This window comes from Rhinatrema bivittatum, chromosome 14 (genome assembly GCF_901001135.1).
Source record: "Rhinatrema bivittatum chromosome 14, aRhiBiv1.1, whole genome shotgun sequence".
Classification (NCBI taxonomy): Eukaryota; Metazoa; Chordata; class Amphibia; order Gymnophiona; family Rhinatrematidae; genus Rhinatrema; species Rhinatrema bivittatum.
The window spans coordinates 19,397,392-19,418,458 of NC_042628.1; the positions used below are offsets into that span (position 1 = coordinate 19,397,392).

General features: G+C 44.5%; 1 protein-coding gene across 1 annotated transcript; it reads left to right on the forward strand.

Moving 5' to 3' along the window:
- The first annotated feature begins 1,473 nt into the window (after positions 1 to 1,473).
- On the forward strand, positions 1,474 to 16,012 carry ARL6IP1 (ADP ribosylation factor like GTPase 6 interacting protein 1). The gene is made up of 6 exons (XM_029576585.1): positions 1,474 to 1,649; positions 4,699 to 4,832; positions 5,771 to 5,890; positions 12,753 to 12,870; positions 14,404 to 14,488; positions 15,479 to 16,012. Exons 1-6 carry the CDS (start codon positions 1,614 to 1,616, stop codon positions 15,595 to 15,597), a joined length of 612 nt encoding a protein of 203 aa, XP_029432445.1. The 5' UTR covers positions 1,474 to 1,613; the 3' UTR covers positions 15,598 to 16,012.
- The last annotated feature ends 5,055 nt before the right edge of the window (positions 16,013 to 21,067 follow it).

Sequence of the window (21,067 nt, forward strand, 5' to 3'; positions counted from 1 at the left end):
AAGCATAACTTGCCCAACAAAGCTGGGGGGGGATTTAGGTAGGGCTGGCAGGGGAAGGTGGAGGGACGCGGAAGGAAAGTTCCCTCTGAGGCCACGGGGCTTGGCGCATGCCGGCTGCCGATTTTTGTGCAGCCTTGCGCGCACCGACCCTGGATTTTATAAGATACGGGCGGCTACGCATGTATCTTATAAAATCCAGCGTACTTTTGTGCGCGCGCATACTTCTTAAAGATCTACCTCAAAGCACACAAGAATGTAAGCGTAAAGCCCTACTTGTGCACGAGGGCTAATGGTGCTCATTGTAGGTACCTAGACTATACTACCTGCCAGTGTACCCAAAAACTACATGTACAAGCTGGACCAACAATCCTGTGGATAGCAGCCTTAGAAAACACACAAAAAGCCATTGTGCCCTACCACCTGTCGTGTAGCAATAAGCCTTGAAGTAGGGCTTAATCTAAGGCGTCTCACGACGGCAGCCTCCCAGGGAGAGGGATGAACATAGGCTCAGCATGCTGAACAGAGACCAGGGGCGGAGGAAGCCCTACACATCAAACTTTCTTCTAAATCTGTATTTATTTTTTTTAAACCTAGTGGTGCTCAGGCTTACCTGCCTGAGTTCAGAGATGGTCTCTACCTATGGGAGGGGGGAGGGCATGTGCTATTACTGCCTCATTCAGCTTCTTCTACCTGCTGCCTAAGCAGCTCAGTCCACAGCAGCTAAAATCAACTAACTGACCAAGACACTCATTGGAGGGGGCCATAGCAGTCACCTCACAAATTCTCAACTGTAGGAGGGACCATTTGATCTTACCGAATGAGAGTGGGGTGAATTTATTCTTTCTTTAAAGGAAGCAAGCAGCAGGGCTGAGATACACATCCATCAGCTGCTAGAGATGGAGAATAGTGGTAGGCTAATGTCAATGCAGGCGTATATAGACTGCTCTCAGCTTGCTTCATTTTCCATGTGCTGGTAGAGGTGCATAACCCATTTGTTCTGAATTCATCTAGCTGGATGCTAAGAAATATTGCAATAATTTGAAAAACCCTTACACGCCATAGCACTCTGCTCACTACGAACTGGATTTTGCACTAAACCTATGCCAACGCGATAGCCAACATAATCTAAATGTGAATATTACAAAAGGGGGCTATTTTCAAAGCATTCGAGTTAAAATATGAATCTAAAATGCTTTACACCTGGGTGTATACTGTACAAGCAACCGAACGGCATGATCAGAGAGATTCAAAAAAACGCCACTCGTCACAACTGGTTTCCTAGTACCGCCTGAGGCTCCTCAGCACGCTTGCGCAGCGCCAACGTAACGTGCTCACTTGGCCCTCTATTTTGTTTTGCGCAAAGGGCATTTGGCTCTCGGATTGGCCGACACGGAACAGTTGTTACTTGATTTGACCAATCAGGCTGCGTGTGCGTTGTTTGCGATCGGGGCGCGGGTGTGAGGGAGCGAGCAGGACGCCGCCAGGGCTGCTGGGAAATGTTCTCTTTATAAAGGAGTAGCGGCTGGCGGCCGACTTCCCTTATAGGAGGTGGCGCGGTGTGTGAGGCAGGCCCTAGTCCCTACCTCGAAAGACCGTGACGGGTCCGGCTCGCAATGGCGGACGCGGATAACAGAAGCACGAATTTGCTGGTAAGGGAGGGGGGGGGGGGTCGGGTTGGAAAGCCGTGGGTAAGCGAGAACCGGTGAGGTGCTGGCCTGGGAAAGCGACGGCTGCCCTCTGCCATCTTGATAAGGCGGAGGGGGAGGGGGGGGGATGAGCAGCAGTTTCTCCTCTCTTCTGCTTTGGGGAGGAAGGGCGGTGCTGGCCGGGGTAAGATGGTGCCGTCTGTGTTGCGTCCAGCGGCCTGCCGGAGCCGTGCTAAAGAACCGTCTTTCAAACGAATTATCTCTCCCCCTTTTTTTTTTTTTTTTTATTGTGCTACTTTTGAGCCTGTTGTGGCATTTTAAACAGTCTGAAGGTTCTGGCGGGGATGTAGGGTGTTTGGCAGAGCAGACGTCTCTGTGCGAGACCAGGATTGTAGCACTCGATTCGAAAGGCGTTTTCACAGGGAAGTTGTAAGCTTTAAGCAGTGAATCAAAACCCTGTCGGGAAGATAAAACCAGTTTGGTAACCTCTTCCCGCTGTTTGCTTTTATATATTTTGTACTTGTCCGGATTTTTATGTACCGTGTCCTATCCCGCCGCGAACTTTGGAGGGTGCGGGTTATAAATCTGTTAAATAAGGGTGATTAGACATTTGTAAATCCATCAGCTGCCAAAGCTCTAGGTGGTGTACATCAGAAATATTCATACTGTAAGTAAGACAAACATTAACATGTGACTAGTCGGTGCCAGGGAGGGTTCTTTCATGCGTATTTCGTCAAGCAAATTCGTCTGCAGGCCTGTTCATTTGTCAAAACTATGGGCCCTTATCAGGACCGGCATAATGATGTATGGGTGGCTTTTGGCATACACCACAAGACGAGTGCATCATTGTGGTAGCCTTTTTCTTTGTTATAAGATGTAATAGTAATACTGGAAAAGCTTCAAAGGAATGGCCCTCTGCTGATCTCCTCTCTGCCCCCACTTCCTCTCTCCTCAGCACCTAGCTAGATCTTCTCGTGTTTCTCTCAGGAAGCTGCTGCAGATGTACATGGCTGCCCTGTTGGGGAAGGAATATTGAACCTTTATTTAACTACAAAATTTGATTTAAAAAAAACCTTATAGTGGCCTTTATATTACTGTTTTATAATCATATACCCAAGGTGACATTTCTCCTTTAACAACTTCAGAGAGGTACTTCAACTTAATACAAAGCTGTTTGTACAACTTTCTACATGCCCTGACAGATGTTTTCAGTGGTGTCACATAGAGTTGCAACCAGGAGTGCAATTTGTAACAAAAGAGGATGATGCCTTTATCTTGCAACTGTTCTTAATTTTTGACTATCTGTATTATGTATCTCTTCCTTTCGCTGCTAGTCTTGTTTTCCTTGATTTGTTTCTTTTGGTACTGTGGTTCACCAGATTTTTAGCCTACTTTCCAAAGGAACAGAAGGCTTATGCAATCACTGTATGTTCATAATAACATGTGTGGCCTATCAAAGATTTAGACATTTCTTTTCTAGTTCATACTATATTTTCAGGATATATTCATGGTGGTGAGGGGTGGGGAGTAGTTTTCCCCCAGATTAATCACCTATATGTTCCATAAACATGTGCCCAGAATTTAGGTTTAGTTGGTTCTGGGTGTACCTTATCTTCTTCCTTCACTTGATTTCTCTGATAGATTGTTTCTAGTTAACAAGTCCAAGCTAAAATTTCTGTAGGGACCTGTAGGTTTCTATTCTGAGACTATTGTTTTCTATGTACATTAAATTCTTGTCTGTCTTTCTTTTGGGTGTCATACCCTTTGTTGATGACACTTAGATCGTTTCCTGTTCTCCCCCTTCATTCCTGAAATGTCATGCTTCTCAATTGTATGTGGATGTGCTCATATATTTTTCTGATGTTAAACCTCTTTAAAACAGAAGTCCTGTACTTTATTTTATTAAAGAAAAATTGCATTTAGTTGCAATTATTGCACATTGGCATTTATCTAATAATGGCTTACTAAGAGCAAAGCAATAATCCAAATATGCTACATTATTGCAGTAGCAGTGTTCTAAAGAGTTTGTAATTCAGTCATTGTTACACTGTATGCTTATTTATCAATAAACTTGAGTGAACTTTTAAGACACTTCACTCTAAGATATTCATTTCTTTCATTTAAATACCTCTCTAGCTTTGCTGTTAATATAAAGCAAGTTTGCTTACCTGTAAACAGGGTTCTCGGTAGATAGGATGAATTGGCCATAATTTATGGGTGGTAATATATGATGATGTGGACATGGACCCAGGTCTCAGAGCTTAGGAAGAATTTTACTGAACATGTATGGGAGTTCCTGCTGCCTGTATAACACGTTTGCTGATTTACAGATTAGACTGTCAAGGCTTATCAAACAGGAGTCATGGCTACTTCAGTAGCTCATCAGGGCCACTTCTATTGACATTTGCAAAGCTGCTACTTTGTGTTTTGTACACATCTTCACATCCCACTACTGTCTGGATAATGTGCTGAAGAGACTGTTCTGCCAGTAGTCCCCTTGGTGGTTGTCTTAAGTAATTGCTCTGCAATGCAACCCTTAGCTTGGAATACCCCATGCATAATGGTTAAGTCATGCCTGCTTGTCAACACAAAAAGCAAGTTTGCTTACCTTTAAACATGGTTCTTGGTAGATAGGGTGAATTAGCTGTACATAATAGTCAATTATCCAGGGAGGCATGCTTCTCATTGAAGCTTAAGCTCTGGACAAGACAGAACACATGAGGCAGTACACGCATGGGAACTCCCACATTTGCTCAGCAACATATACTGAGCTCTGAGAGGTCCACTCAACACTATCCAATGATACTGCTCTACATGTCGTGGCTAATTTATCCTGCTGTCTGTGGAGAACCCTGTTTACAGGTAAGTAAACTTGCATTACACATTATTTTTACTTTTTGTAACTTGAACTGTGAACTGGCATACTGGTAATTTATATGAAAATAGATCTAAAATTGCATGCTGGGATTTTTTTGTTAGTATTTGAATTTTAATTCTCAAACTGACTTTTAGATGCAAGAAATTATTCAGAAGTGTTTGGTTTTTAATGTAGGCTGGAGAAACTGCCAGCCTTGAGGAGCATTTGCAAGGATGGGGCGAGGTGATTCTGGTAGCTGATAGAGCTCTTCGTTGGGAGAAATCCTGGTTTCCAGCTGCTATCATAGTTGCAGTTTCTTCTGTTTTCCTGTAAGTAGAATGGATTTCTACATTTTCCAGTTCTGCACATCTCCAAAGTGCATGTAGATATTGACCCTAACATGATTTGTTGAATATTAACATTTTTTTTTTTGCAACCATGTTCTTGCTAAACATGCATTCAAAGCAGCCGTACTGTGAAGAGTTCATTTGACTAAGTCATTAAAACCCCTTTCCTCGCTTCATTCAGTTTTAGTGAAATGCTGTAGTGCTAAACCCTTGTTTTTACTCACTTAGCACAGCCTTGTGAAGAAATCACACTGATGCAGCAATGTATATGTCTAATACCACTTTGAAAATTAATCCATGATTAAAATATGAACTTAGAAATGGTCTCAGGAAAGAAGACTTGAATTGTACGTACCTTTTTTTTTTTACCCAGCAGTTTATTCTGCTTCTTTGAACCTCCAGCTAAACGAGGATGAACTTCCTTGTGAATTGAAGGCTCATGGTGCTTTAATTAAAACTACCTGGAGTTTTATTCCTGTCTTTATCCCCCTCCCAAATCTGGCTGTTAGGTGACCCAGCTGAGAAATGTTTGGAGTTTGTTTCCTTCTGGAAGCTGTGAATGCTGCCGCAGCAGCATCCCATACCCTTGCCAGGAATCGCATACATCCTCCAGATGCCAGAGCTGCCACTGAGCCACTAGGCTGACCCTAGCAAAAGTGGCAACATAAATATCTTGAAATTGAAAGCAAAGGAAATCTAGGTACAGTGCCAAAAAGCCCAAAATTTCTGGTTTTGAAGAATTTTACTATTTTTAAATGAAGAAAGCCAAGACTGACTTCCTGTCAGAAATAGATTGAAAGTTATTTTAAGATTCAGTAAATGAGTTTGCTTCTGCCTATTCCTTATTTACACAAATATAATCAATTGAATTATACTTGTACAGTAATATGATTAATGAAAATGTTTTTTTTCCTTTACAGGATGGTCTATTATTTGGATCCATCTGTTTTGTCAGGTGTTTCTTGTTTTATCTTGTTTCTGTGTCTGGCTGATTATCTGGTACCCACACTTGCTCCCAGAATTTTTGGATCTAATAAGTGGTAAGTAACCAGCCTGTGGAAAACTATGTACATATTTCTTCTTCATAGCATATGTACATGCGTGTATGCACCCCTCAAGAATTCCAGCAAACACCCTGTTAGTGAAAGTTCAAACTGCATTATAATGAGGTGCCAGTCCTACTGTGCAACCACTCACATATTTATCTGCTTTTATTGCTCTCCTCTCACTGGCCACTTCATTGACAAATGGCTCCCTCTTAGTCCAGCAGCAGTAGTGGCTTCCTCTGCTGCTAGCAAAACTATTAAGGCTGCTCGATTTCAGCAAGCCTGTGAATAGGGCTTGAGTGCTTCTGGCATATGTGATGGAGTAACTCCCAGACAAAAAGTACACAGTCCTTAGGATGTCTCTTCCAGAAATGGTACCAAATTTGGGTGCTCTACAATCCTATTCTAGCGGGGGCACAAAAATCTCAGGGGACTAAAATTTCATTCTTGGTGCTTTGTTAGCAGAATCCCAATTGCTACTGTGGCCTAGAATTCACACTGCTGCAGCAGTTAGGCAGTGAAGTTATCAGAAGAAGAAGCAGGCTCTGGGGGATTAGTGGATTAATGTATGCAGGAAACTGGAAGAAAAGTGAGGAGGAGGCTTGGGGAGGGAAGTGAACAGAAGGAGCAAATGTGCACACAGAGCAAATACAATTGGTGTAAAAATTAAAAGAAAACTAAAGTTCTATTTCATCCCTCTGCACCAGCTCAGTGGTTATGTTCCCCTGCCAGCAGATGGAGGCTGAGCACAGAATTTTCTCTGACATCACCACTACATAGAGCTGGTGCAGCAAAGAGAAACCCAGCATTCTTTTCCTCCAGCAGATGTTAGGACAATGGGCGGTGCAGCAGGATTTTTCTCTTTAGGCCTGCCTCCTGCTTGGAAGGGTTTTGGCACTGGTGGATTTCTAGGGTCAGGCATCTGGGGCACCCAGGCTAACAAGCTCATTGGGAGGGATCCCAGAACCTGGGTGGGTGGAATTTCCTTGGCAGTCTTGAGGGTAGGGAGAGAACTTGAGAAAGCAAGCTTCAAAGTTTGCAGAGAAGATCCTCCAAAACTGCCTTTCTTCTCCCTGCTCCTAAGCCTTGTTTGTGTCAATTAAAAAAATTCAGGAAAGTGGCTGTGAGGCTTACTGACCTCAGGAGAGCCCAGGTAAGTGACTTCAGAGGTGTGGGGTTTTTTTATTGCTTGCTGTCTGACTTGGAATTTGTGCCCCAGATAGAGCCCAGTACAGACCTTTTAGAAGCTTTGAACATGCCCTACTGGGCATGTGCAGCCTGCTATGTCCACATGGGACTCCTTTAGTCTCATTTTTTCTGGGAAGGCCATTGGTCAGGAGTAATCCCCTTTGTGTGAATATAACCCCTAGAAAGTGTCATTCCCAACTTGACCTGATGGAAAAAGCACTTCAGCCCATCTGTTTTGGCATTTGAAGTATAAAAGTCGAGGTAACCAGGAGCTGCACCTGACTGCTGGCAGTGCATTGACGGGAGGGGCATTGATCCCCCCCCCTTGGCATCAAACACCAGACAGACCCTGGGAGACAGGCCTATATCTGGCTTCCCCATCCAAAGAGTAAAGGGTGAAGGCTAAGAAGCATTGATCTCCATTAATGTGTGATGCTGGGAGTGGCGACATCGTGTCAGCCTTGAATCTCCCTAAGTGTTCCTGCAAGCAGGAGAGATCTCTTCATACATTCCTGGGAATCACGAGAATCCAGGTGTCAGCCATCGATACCTCTCTGGTGTCCCAGGAAGACTTAGCCTTTCCTGCTTCCCAGGGTGTGTTAGCATTGGCAATTTTTGAGGAGCTGGACAGGAATATCCAGGAGGTCTTGAATCGTAAGATGCAGAATATCTGTGCACTGGCATCGAGGGCATTAGTGTCTTTGCAGATCAGCGTCCCGCCCCTGCTTGAGTCCCCCTTGCCCTCCAATAGAAGGGCCTCCAGGCTTGTTCCCAGAGGGGGACTTGACATCGGGAACTGGCACATGGATGTTAATCTCCAGTCCATCGGGTGAGGAAGCTTCACTGAAGTGCAGGAGTTCTCCAGGGTCTAGGCCCCCAACAGCCACATACTGTTTTCTGAGGCCTTGTTTGTTAGCCAGGTGAGATCCAGGTCCATACCCTCAATTTACAAGACTCAGAATACTCCTGGGCTTATGGTTATAGATCTGAGGATCTCTTTGATTAGGAGGGGGTCAGTGGGTCTTCCTCAGAGGGACCTATGTGGATTTTGTTAAGGGAATGATAGAGCTCTTATCATAATGTAAAAGTTTGCTGATCAGGTCTGTGTGGATATCTAGTCTATAATTTCTAATTAGCAGTGGGTCAGTGGTATACTTGTATACAAAAGTATAATTATTCGAAGGCGCTATTCCTAAATGTTTTGTTTGCTCTGTTTAAGAAAGTTCAGATATAAAAACAACTTTGGATTCATTCATACTAAAAATCCTCATGTTTTGGGTAACCTGATAAATAGCCTTTCTTGAACATACCCAGATCAGTCCAGCAAAGTGGGTTTTATTCATCCCTACCAGGGACCCACCCGGTGCGACTAGACTCTGATTCTGATGGTTAGGATGACTCTCAGGATGAAGGAGTTTATCTTCGGGATTTCTGGATGTGGACCTGGATGTGGGGCACTCCCAAGACCCGTAGGAACGTAAGGAAGATCAGGGCGCCTTCGAGGGCCCGGAAGGGGACAGCGATGACCTGTGGGTGATCTGCCTCTTCAAGAGGGAGGGGCTGTGCCCGCTTATCCCCCAGGTGTTGGAGGAATAGGGGGTTAAGCTCTCCCTGGAGGATTCAGATAATGAAGGGGTTAATCCGGTGATGGATGGACTGCGGAGACCTGAAGGTGGATGCTGCAGTTTCTGTGGTCACCAAGAAGACCACAATTCTGGTCGCCGGCACCACCACTCCGCAGGACGTTCAGGATTGGAAATTGGAGATGCAGCTCAAGTGGGCTTTTAAGGTGTCACCCTTTGGGCTTCGAGCAGCAGTCTCTGCCAGTCTGACGCAGCGAGCCTGTTTGTGTTGGATCCAGAGGCCGCAGGAACAATCTGCCCGAGGAACAATCTGCCACCGGAACGCTGCCCTGGTCCAGGCGGCCCGTCATGAGGCAGGGGTCACTTATGTGGCTGATGCCTTATATGACCTCATTCAGACCACAGCTCGTGGCATGGTCTTTGTGGTGGCAGTGAGACTGCTGTTGTGGCTGCGCAACTGGTCAGCGGACCTTTCGTCTGTTGCAGCTGTGTAACCTTCCCTTTAAGGGTAAGCTGCTGTTCGGTGAGGACCTCGACCAGCTTATGAAATACTTGGGGGAGACCAAAGGAAATAGGCTGCCAGAAGATAGGAAGTCAACACGGAAGCCTTTCTTCTCTTGACCCCGTTTTTGTGAGTCATGACTATTCCGTCCTGGCAGATTGGCTGGATCCTCAGCGACGAGGCAGTCATCAAGTAGGCAACAGTCCTTTTGGGGCTCCGGAAGAGCTGCAAGAGGCGAACCCGCTCAGGGAGTGGGCAGAGTTAAATCCTCCCAATGAAATCAGGCAGGTCCACTCCTCGTTGTTGGCAATTGGAGGCAGGCTGACCTGCTTTTACAAGGAGTGGACCAAGATAACCTCAGACCTGTGGGTGCTGGAAGTCATCATAGAAATGACGGCAGAAAAAGACCAAGCGGCCCATCCAGTCTGCCCAGCAAGCTCCCGCACGTATTTTCCCATACTTATCTGTTTCACTAACCTGGTCAGTGTTTCTGGAGTCGCGATGTCTTTCCCAAAGCAAGCGGGAGGCAGTACAGGAGACTCTTCAAAGGTTGTTAAGCCTAGTGGCGGTAGTCCCAGTGCTGGTTTCCGAACAGGGGCAAGGAAGATACTCCATTTATTTCATGGTCCCCAAGAAAGAGGGCACGTTTCATCCCATCTTGGATCTCCAAAAAGTCAACCGGAGTTTGAAAGTACCACGATTCCAGATGGAGACATTACGTACCGTGATTGTGGCAATCAGAAAAGGAGAATTTTTGGCGTCCCTGGATCTCACCGAGGTCTTTCTGCACATCACCATTCGACAGGACCACTAGAAGTTTAAGGTTCAAGGTGCTGGGCCAACATTTTCAGTTTCAGGCCCTGCCCTTCGGCCTTGCCACAGTTCCTCGGACCTTCATGAAGGTGATAGTAGTGGTGGCGGCAGCCCTGAGACAGGAGGGGGCTTGGCGCACACCTATCTGGACAACTGGCTGATGAGAGCAGTCACAGGAGGAGTGTGCGCGGTCACTACCTCTGGAATCGTTGGGCTGGATCATCAATCTACCAAAGAGTCACCTTGTGCCTTCCCAGGCCCTGGAGTACTTGGGCGCCCAATTCGACATGCAGCAGAGCAGAGTGTTTCTCACTTCCGACAGGGTGGTCAAGATTCAGGCTCAGATAGCTCGCTTGCTTCGAATGCCGGTCCCCAAAGTCTGGGATTATTTACAGGTCCTGGGATTGATGGTGTCAACTTTGGAACTGGTATCTTGGGCATTTGCTCACATGCGTCCCCCTACAGAGTGTATTATTTTCCTGCTGGAGCCCCCTATCAGAGCAGTATTTTCTGGCTGCCCCTTCCGGTGGAGTCCAGATCCGGTCTGGTAGATGATGAGCAATCTGGAGAAGGGGATGCCACTCTAAGTCCCGGACTGGGTGGTGGTTACTACAGATGCCAGTCTTCAGGGTCTGGGCAAGTCTGTGCAGGGTCTCTGGTCAGCGTTGGAACAGTCGTGGTCCTTCAATCGGTTGGAGACAAGGGGGTTACGCATGACCCTTCCGGTGTTTCTCCCCTTAGTCCGCGACCACATGGTGCGAGTGTTCTCTGACAACGCGACAGTTTGCCTACATCAGCCGTCAGGGGGGAACCAAGAGTTCAGCTGTGGCTCAGGAGGCTCAGCTATTGTTCGTGTGGGCAGAGCTCCATCTCCAGGGAATCGCTGCTTCTCATGTCGCAGGAGTGGACAACATCCAAGCGGACAATCTTAGCAATCAGTAGTTGGATCCAGGGGAGTAGGGAACTGTCCATGGAAGCCTGGGCTCTCCTCTGCGCCCGTTGGGGGACTCCTCAGCTGGACCTCATGGTGACTAGTCTCAATGCCGAGACGGAGAGGTTCTTTAGCTGCCGGAGGGAGTCATGGGCAGTGGGCCTCGATGCTCTCGTGTGTCCATGGCCATCTGGAATCCTTCTGTATGTCTTCCCTCATAGCGCGGGTACTCAGAAGAATAGAGGCTCATCCAGGTTCTGTGGTGCTAGTTGCGCCGGAGTGGCCAAGACGTCCATGGTTCGCAGATCTGGGTCATCTGGCGGTGGATGGACCCTACGTCTAGCCCATTTGCAGGGTCTGCTACATCAAGGTCCCACATTTTCGGATCGGGTGGATCGCTTCTGTCTTGCAACCTGGCTTTTGAGAGGCAGCGATTGAGTTTGAAGGGGTATTCAGAACCAGTGATTGCTACCCTTCTTCAGGCTAGGCGTCCGGCTACCTCCCTGACCTATTCCACAGTATGGAAAGTGTTTGAGACCTGGTGTGGTTTCCGTGCCGCACATTTTGTCCTTTTTTGCAGCAGGGCCTGTCCAAAGGATTGGCTCATAGTTCGCTTAGGATCAGGTTTCGGTCTTAGGTTGTCTCAGGGGGAATGTACAGGGCAAGGCTTTGGTTTCCCATCTGGATGTGGTGCTTTTTCTGAGGGGAGTTAAGCATGTGTGTCCGGAATGGAGTCTCAAGTTGGTGTTGCAGGCCCTCTGAGGATCCTTTTGAACCGCTGGGTCGAGCATCTTTGTCATTACCTTCAAGACTGTCTTTTTGGTAGCCATTTGTTCAGCTAGGAGAATTTCGGAGTTGCAGGCTTTCTTGCTGCAATCTGTTTCTCCAGATCTCGCCCGACCAGGTGTCTTTTCGAACGGTGCCTTCGTTTCTGCTTTTCATGTGAACCAGACGGAGTTACCAGGTTTCCCAGACTGGGCGTGGGATCCTTTCCTGGGCAGGGATCTCCATCTTTTGGATGTGCCTTGTTGCGTTACTTGAAGGTCACCAACTCCTTCCGTCGCTCTGATAGTTTTATTTGTGCTCTTCGGGGGGACAAAAAGGGGAGAGAAGGTGTCTAAGGCCTTCTTAGCTCGCTGATTGAAAGAGACTATTTCTGCTGCCTATGTTTCCAAGGGTTGTGTTGTGCCATGTTGTCTGGACTGATCTGGGTATGTTCAGGAAAGGAAAATTTGGTTCTTAACCTGCCAATTTTCATTCCTGTAATACCACAGGATCAGTCCAGAGGCCCACCCTTGGGTTCTATGCTGAAAGAACTGCTTGTTCTGCTGCTGGGCCTGCGGGCTCATCCAAAGAGAGGTTTTCAAAAAATGTATTGGGATTGTTGACACGTTCTAGAGTTGCAATGTTTATTTGGCTATCCAGTTATGGGGTATCCATCCCAGGGGCTTAGTTCGCCCAATTGTTATCTTGGCTTGCCAAGGGTGCAGGTCAATACTGAGGGACTGAAGTTGGTACACTCGGATATATGGCAGTGGCCAAAGTTTTTTGGTTTTTTTTTGGTTCTCTACCTCCATCTGCTGGTAGGGATGAATAAAACCCACTTGTCTGGACTGATCTGTGGTATTACAGGAATGAAAATTAGCAGGTAAGAACCAGTTTTCCTTTGACCTGAAATAGTAGCTTTGGTTACACAAAATGTACCAACACTGATGTCTTAAATATTTATGGGTATACTTATCCCGTATGTTGCACATCTGTGCTTAGCCTTGCCTGCATACTCTGGAGCTGAACATTCATGACTTTAGGTTTTTTATGGAGCTCATTTTTTTGTTAAAGGACCACAGAACAGCAACAGAGATTCCATGAAATCTGCAGCAACCTTGTAAAAACTCGACGTCGAGTTGTTGGCTGGTGGAAGCGACTCTTTGCTCTGAAGGAAGAAAAGCCTAAAATGGTACATGAATAAATAGTAAATGTGTACTTGTTCAGCAAGTGTGTTCACACCTTGATATCTAATGACCTCAGTATATTTTTTTATGCCTAGGAATGGAAAATATTTAGAATGCATGGGCACAGCACAAAACTTTTCCTTTTGGTTTTTTATACTTTTACTCTATTTTAGGAGTATTTATTTGGCTACTTGACTTCACTCTGTTAGGATGCCTTTGTTTTTGATCTGTTAAAAGCAATGTTTTTCAAGCCGGTCTTGGAGTACCCCTAGCTAGTCTGGTTTTCAGCATATCCACAATGAATGTGCAAATAAGGAAGAGTATGTAAATATTATCCCTTATTCATTGTGGATATCCTGAAAACCAGACTGGCAAAGGTTTGTTATAGCACTGCATTCAAACTTCAGGGCAATGCTTGAAGTAATAGTTCAAGCAAAATCCAGTTGTTAGTTTTATTTTTTATGTTGATTCTTTTAATTTCTGGGGAGAAAATTTCAAGAATTTAAAAAATTCCTCAGCCATTCTTATGAATCTAAATTGGGTTGCATCTGTGCCAATTTTGATAACAGCAACTAGGAAAAATGTGTATGTAAAATTGGAACTCAAATAGAAGAGTGGCTTGAGGGAAGGAGAATCCTTACTTTATGCCACCTGAGTGCAAAATATCCACTATTGCTGATGTAGAAAAAGTGGCTTAAATTTAAAAGGCATGTATCAAATGCATATTGGAGGAAGTAGATCAAAAGGAGTAGCAGCCTAGTGCAGTGGTTCTCAATCCAGTTCTCTGGTCTCACCTAGCCAGTCAGATTTTTAGGATATCTAAAACAAATATGCATGAAGTAGTTTTGCATGCACTGTCTCCATTGTATGCAAATATAACTGATGTATATTCAGGTGTGTCTGAGATTTGGGTTAAGAATCCCTGGCCTAGTGACGAGAGCAGTGGGCTGGGAAGCCAGGGTTCAAATGTCTTCTCCCACTGAAGCTTTGTGACCTTGAGCAAGTCACTTTAGCCTTCCATTGCTCAGGTACAGATTTAAGGGTCAATTTTAAAAGGGGCGCGCACACATGTGCAGACAGTGGCAACTCGCACGTGCAAGTAGACCTTTCCCCAGTTCCCTTTTCCCCTAGCTAACTTTCCTCCCTTTACCTCCCCCCCCCAAACTTATTTTTTATTTTAGCACTTATCTACTCTCATGAGCAGCAGTAAGTTCCGCTCGCCGGCCCACTGCTGGTGCGTGCTTCACCAGGACAGCCCCCGCCCTGGCTTTTCCTTGGGTATCGGGAGATACGCGCGTGCCTGGGCCGCTTTGAGTCATGCGCTCTGTGCATGCCCGGCTACGCGCGTATCTCCCAGTATTTGTGCACACAGGGGTTTTAAAGTTGACCCTTTAGATTTTAAACCGTTTGGGTTGGGGGACCTACCAATGGGACTTGATTGTAACTTACCTTGAGCTTTGATTTGGAAAGGAGAGTAATTATATCCAAAATAGAAATTAATGGCTTGACATTCATGACTCTCTAATTTGTTCTTTTAGTATTTCATGACCATGATCAGTTCTTTAGCTGTGGTTGCTTGGATAGGACAACAGGTTCATAATCTCCTTCTCACCTATTTTATTGGTAAGTTTGTCTAATGATTGAATTTTGAAGTTCCTGTATTTGATTAATTTAGTTGAGGTAGTAATACTGTTGAGAAAATGGCGGAGAGTAAATTTTGTGATTCATATGATATGGTATCACTTTTTTTTTTGATACAATAAATAGATTTTGATACAAACAGTAAAGTGTATGCCAGCTTCAAAAATACAAATAAGATTCCCGCTAAAACCTTTTTCCCCCCTTTTAGTTTAAGGCCATTTTATAAGCACAGTAGTACATTCCTGGCATGTTTGCACAATTCTGAAACATTTTCTAAATATTCAGAATTCTTTTATCTCTAATGATGAAATTCTAATATCTGCCACCTTTAAGAGAAGAATCAGTTTCTGTAATACAAATGAGGATCACCAGCTATATCTGCCAGGTTAAGAGAACTATACCATGGTGCTGTATCTTCTTTCAAAATATTTGTAGTATTAGCTGTCACATTTAGAAACTTGTAAACATAAACAATTTTTTCCATTAATAAGCAGGCTGAATTAGCTATTATGTGTGGGTGATGTCATCTGGCGGCACTAAACTCTGCCTAAAAAACTATAAAAATTGGAATTGACATGACAAAATTTCCATTTGCAGTGTTGCAAATTACTTAGAATCTCACCCTGTTGAATGAACTAGTTGGATGCCATTCTGTGATGGAATTTGATGTTCCAAGCATTCAGAATAGTTAATAAAACTGGGTACAATACCTGTCCCTTTTTATATTTGAGATATTAACTCTTTGAAGGGTGGGCATGCTTTTTATAAAGTATTAGTTTATCTTGTTTATAATCATAACAAAACAACCAAGTTTGATCTTAGCCACAGCTGTAATGAACACTTGCAAAAATTAGCACTTTTCAGGTGTGAAGTTTTATTAGAAAAAAAATGTTAAAATTGTTTTGCTTTGCAGGTTAAATATGCAGTTTGCTAATATATACATGTATATATATATTATTTTTATTTATTTAGTGAGCTGCTTGCTGTTGCTTCCTGGTCTGAACAATCAGGGAATCGTTTCAAAGTATATTGGTATGGGCAAAAAAGAGATCAATAAACTCCTCAAGCAAAAAGAGAAGAAAAATGAATGAAACTCCTAACTTTAATCCAGTAAAATCCATGTGGCATACAGCGCCTCGGGAACACTTTCTTCAAACATTCATGTGTACTAAAATTTGTCCAAGCACTAGTTCTGTCTTTTTTTATTTAAACAATCTGTTTCCTCAGTAAATAGCTGTGTGATTTTTGTGAATTTGTTGCACTGAAGTTGTATAGAACTTTAAGCAATGCAGATTGTTAAAAAATGAAGCTCTGTTATAAACAAACAAAAAAAAAAACACTGTTGTAGTCATGGCACTGTGTAGCATGGAAATGTTTGTATTATCCGTACACAAGTTCTTTGTAAATATGCCTGTCTAACTTTTTCTGTTCTACTGATCTTTTTCACTTGTTTTTTCTGTACATTTTTGTTCTGCTAAACAAATAAAACTTATATATACAAAGCTATAATTGTAGTAATATTGCTTTGGTGGATTTTGTGGAGAGGTTCTCGTAAAACAGTTTCAAATTGCTTCTGGACTAGGTGTACATTTATGTTTTAAATTTTTCCCAAGATGTTATATTCAAGTACAAAAGGGTATTCCTCAGCACCAGAGGGCTTTGTTTTGAACCTGAGATAATGGAAGGTGAAATTACAAGGAGTGTCAGTGGGAGAAGTTGAATTTGAATCCTGATTTCCTTGGTTCATAGCCTGCTGCTCCCCCACTTCAGTGTCTCTTCTGAAGCTCTGAAATGTTTTTGTTCTGGCTGCTACTCCAATACATCTTGAATTGTGGAATATCTGATGTAAGAGACTGCTTTCATCATGGGAAGTGCTCTGATTTTTTGTGTGGTTTTACTACAAATAGTTGCATGAAGGTTCCAGGGAACCCTAGATGCAGCAGACAAATTACATAAGATATATTCATTTATAAAGGACTGGCTGTCCTCTCTTCAGTGTATAAGGGAGCCCCTCTATTTTACTGAGAATGCATCATAACTCACATGTAACTTTACTATGATTATAAAGTTGTGTGCAGAAATGTAGATTTCTTAGTAGCCAGTCAGAGGAATCCAGAACAAGTGGGTTATGCACCCCCACCAACAGATGGAGACTGAGCAAACTGATGTCACAGTATATATACCCCTGTAGTGACAGCCTGCCAGTATTCTCAGTCTCCAGCAGACATTGGACATGCATCTCTGGGGTTTGCTTCATTTTGAAAAAGGAGAAATAAGAAAAATTTGCCCTGCTCTCCTGCGGTGATACCAAATGGTCCTTCCCCCAGTTGAGAATTCTTGAGGTGATTTCCATGGTCCCTTGGATGAGTGCCTTGGTCCGGTAGCTGGTTTTCAGCTGGCATGGATTTAGCTGCCTAAGTGGCTGAAAGGCAACAGATGCAGGAAATCAAGTGTGGCAGTGAAGGCATATGTCCTCTCCCCTCCGCACCCAGAGACTCTGTACGCAACCCGCCAGTCTACCTACGTCACTCGACCTTCCCAGGAGTGGGATGAATATCGGAACTGAGCGCCAAGCACAGAGTCTAGGAAAAGGAGGGAGCCCTATGCTACAATATATACAGAGACGTAAAAAGAGACTTTTTGTTGCATAGGGCTCCCTCCTTTTCCTAGTTTCCGTGCTTGGTGCGCCGTTCGATATTCATCCCATTCCTGGGAAGGTTGAGTGACGTAGGTAGACTTGCGGGTTGAGCAGCCTCTTTAGGCTAGGCCCCATTCTGAGGCTTTTTCGCTGCATGCCACAAGGTAGGCTGTAACAACGTTTTGCGCACTTTCCTTAGGCTGCTCTCTACAGGATTGTCGGTTTGTCGTGTGCATCTAGTTGGGCCTGATATTCCGTGCATCTAAATTAAGTGGCACCTTAAGTGTCTGCATGCTTGCCTGTGCAACCAAGTTTTAGACGCCTGGGTGTTGGATGCCTAGTATTTTTTGGACGTACAAAAAAAAAAACAAACCAGATACACATCTCCAGCTGCTGCTTCAGAGCTCTGTTGGCCAAAATGGCACCTAAACATAAACGTCTTCATGTACTGCCTGTCATATTCGGCCTGCTTCTTAACGGAAAAGGAAATTAATAGGTAATTTCTCATTGGTGAGGTCAATCTCCAATAGGAGTGCTGGAGTCTCTCAAAGCAACCATCTGTATTCTCCATTCAATATGAGTCCTGGTCAATTTCCCCAGGTCCAATTTGGTCCTGTTTCAAAGGATTCATTTCATAGCTTAGATACTGTTCAACAGGTGTTTCTATTTCTTTTGATGGGAAGAATGTTGAGCCTGCTGAAGTCCTTTATACAGCAAGACCAATCATCAGTGATGTTAGCCTGATTCTTTATGATTACCTGGTTGTAGAAGTGCATGTCATTCCTCTGACTCGTCTACTTGCAGGGTCTTCAGTGGGCCCTCCAAATCTACTGCAATCAGTTCTTTCAATTGTTATCCCCTCAAATCTTTAAACCCAAAACGTGAACATCCTTTCAGGGGTGGATGAATCAGGTTCATCTATAGGTGCCTCTCACTCACATCCTGGCACATTGACCCTGTTTATACACCTCCCCCAGTGGGTGGGGAGTGTACAGTGGTGTGACGTGGACCCAAGGGACATGATCCCTAGTGGAGTGCCGCCTGCAAATCAGTCTGCTGGAGCTACTTGCCATCTGCTATGCATTAAGGATTTTCTCATATCTGTTGGGGAAAAAGTAAAACTTGATCCAGACCGACAACCAGATGCCATGTTCTTTGTGAACAAGCAAGGAGACATGGACTTGTACATCCTCTGCGAAGAGGCCCTTTGGACCTGGTCATGGGCTGGTTGTCGTGATTCTCATCTCCAGGCAAACTACCTGCTGGGAATCCAGAATATACTGGCAGAGTGCTGTAACTGCATGAATGGTCCTTGGATCAAGGGGTCATGAATGACTTAATTCAGTCATTATGAAACACCAGTGATCAACCTGTTCACCTCAGAGGACAACAGGAAGGCCAATAAGTTCTGCTCCATGCAACCACTGTTTTTATACTGGACTGAAGTTCAATCTGCCTTGTGTACTTGCCAATTCCTCTTACTGCCAGAACTGTCCAAAAGGCCCTTTAGGACAAGATGAGGGTAATCCTCATAGCAGTAGTCTGGCCACAGCAGATCTCATCTTTCAATTCAGTCTCTGATTCCACTGGGGATATGTCTGACATCACACAGGAAGATGGCAGAATCTGCTATCTGAACTAGCCATTGCTGGCCTTCATGGCATGGATGTTGCACACAGTACTTGCCTCCTTACTACTTTGTGATGAGGATGTGCTGAATTCAGCTTGAAAAGCCTTCAATCAGTAGATCTGAGTTAAGTGAAAGAGCTTCTTTACTTGGTATGAGACCAGCTGGCTGCATTCCTTCTCCTATGGCCTGATGGATTTGCTTAAATTTTTCTTCTTCCTCTTGTCTTTAGGCCTCAGTACCTCTTCAGTTAAGGTTCATCTCAGCCCCATTGCAGCCTATCAGCAGGTGCAAGGGGTGCCGATCTCTCTTCACCCTTTAGTATCAAAGTTCATGAAAAGACATTGGCATTACAAACCTCCAGTCAGTAAACTTCCTTGGGACATCAACATGGTACTAGCCCAACTCATGAAACCTCCCTTTGAACCTCTGAATTTGGTGGTCTTGAGATTTCTTAATTGGAAAGTGTTTCTTGTAGCTGTTACTTTGACATGAAGAGTAAATGAATTACAGGCTCTGGTTTCCTATTTCATTATACTTACATTTTTTTTTCATAACAAGTTGATTCTGCATCCTCGCTCCAAATTCCTTTTGAAAGTGGTGTCTGCTTTTCACATTAGCCAAGCTGTTGTGCCAACATTCTTTCCAAGATTTGTGCACAAATAAGATTTCCACTCCTTTGACTTTGAGAGGCTTGGCATACTACTTGACGAGAACTCAACCTCAGTCAAGCTTCTCAACTGTGTCCTTTGATCCCAATAGGTTGGGAAGGTCAGTTACCAAATGAATGCTAATTGGCTAGTGAACTGTATAGCACATTGTCAGGCACAGACTGGCTTACAGATGCTGTCAAGACTGAGTATTTGTGAGCTATGGTAATGTCAGTTGCTCACTGTAAGACCACTTCCATTGAAGACACATGCAAAGCTGCTAGTTAATCAGTTCACACCTTCATGTCCCACTACTGTCTAGACAACATATCCTGAGGAGATTGTGTGTTTGGACAAGCGGTTTGGTGCAGCCAGTTCACCCAGTAGTCCACTCTACTTCATCAGCTTGTCCAAGTAATTGCTCTGCAATGCAGCCTTGACCTTGGGACTTCCTGAGCAGTGGTGTAGATTCTCAGAGGACAAGTGGGATGATAGTCCTCGCATGTGGGTCACATCAGCCATTCATTATTCGTAATCATATAACTCTAGAACTACAGTCACTTCATTGGTTACCTATTACATTTCACATCCATTATAAATTGGCAATCACTATTCATAACCTTCCTTATAATATCAATTCTCCATGGTGGATCATGGCTGTCTTAAAAATACATACCCCAGCAAGATTACTGAGATCTAGACAGGGCCTATTGGATGCTCCCTCCCCCAAAACTGCACTCAATCATCTTTGCTAATGCAGCAAATCACTTATCTCCATTGTTATTCTGGACCGCAGTCCTTCCTGTTTCCTTTAGCTGCTTTATCGTGAGTCTGGTCTGATTGGCTCTGAAGTTGTGCGTCAAAGCTTTAGAGCTCAGGCGTGCTTACGCTGGGTATAACAGATTCTGATAGCAGACTCTATCGGAGAAGGAGGCAGAGTGGCTGGAGATTGGTTTGGCCTTCATAGTAGATATTACTACTATTGCTACTTAATAGCCTGAGAGTACACATGCAGAGAAAGAGTTGGTAGCACCACTGGAGCCAGAAAGAACAAAATAGCAGGATCCCAGGAGCTGGGACTGAGGTCTGAAATATTTCCCAGCAACAATGAGTAAACTGGAGGCTGTAGGAGAGCCTGCATTATGTCTGGGTCTGAACTTAAGCAGCAGGTCTCATCATTAGCAATTCCCTCCCAGAAAAGCCACTGCGTGATTAAGGTGAGCCATTTGTTTCTCTGTCCCATACTGTCCTTTTTTTCTTTTCCACCTGCTGTTCCCTCTGTTGAGGTTCGGGGCTGTCTTCTCTCCTCTCCCATCCATCTTTATTTCCCCTAAGGTCTAAAAATAAACAGGCCAGGCTGGGCTCTCCCTGCTGGAAAAGCTCCCTCCACAGCCTTTCTCTATGCTGCCTGTTGTCCCGGGCCTTCTGTGTAAAGAATAACAGTTGAACCTGTCTTCTACGGAGATTTAGGCAGCCAGGAAAACAGTCATCTCCCTCCACTCCTTCGCATGCAAGGAGCAGCCCACGGAAACTCTGGGCCAGCTTCTGGAACTATCCACAGACGGTTCAGGAGAGTCTGATTTATACCCCACGTACACCGCGGACCGCCTGAAAAAAACTTCAATCTCGCTTATTGGAATCTATCA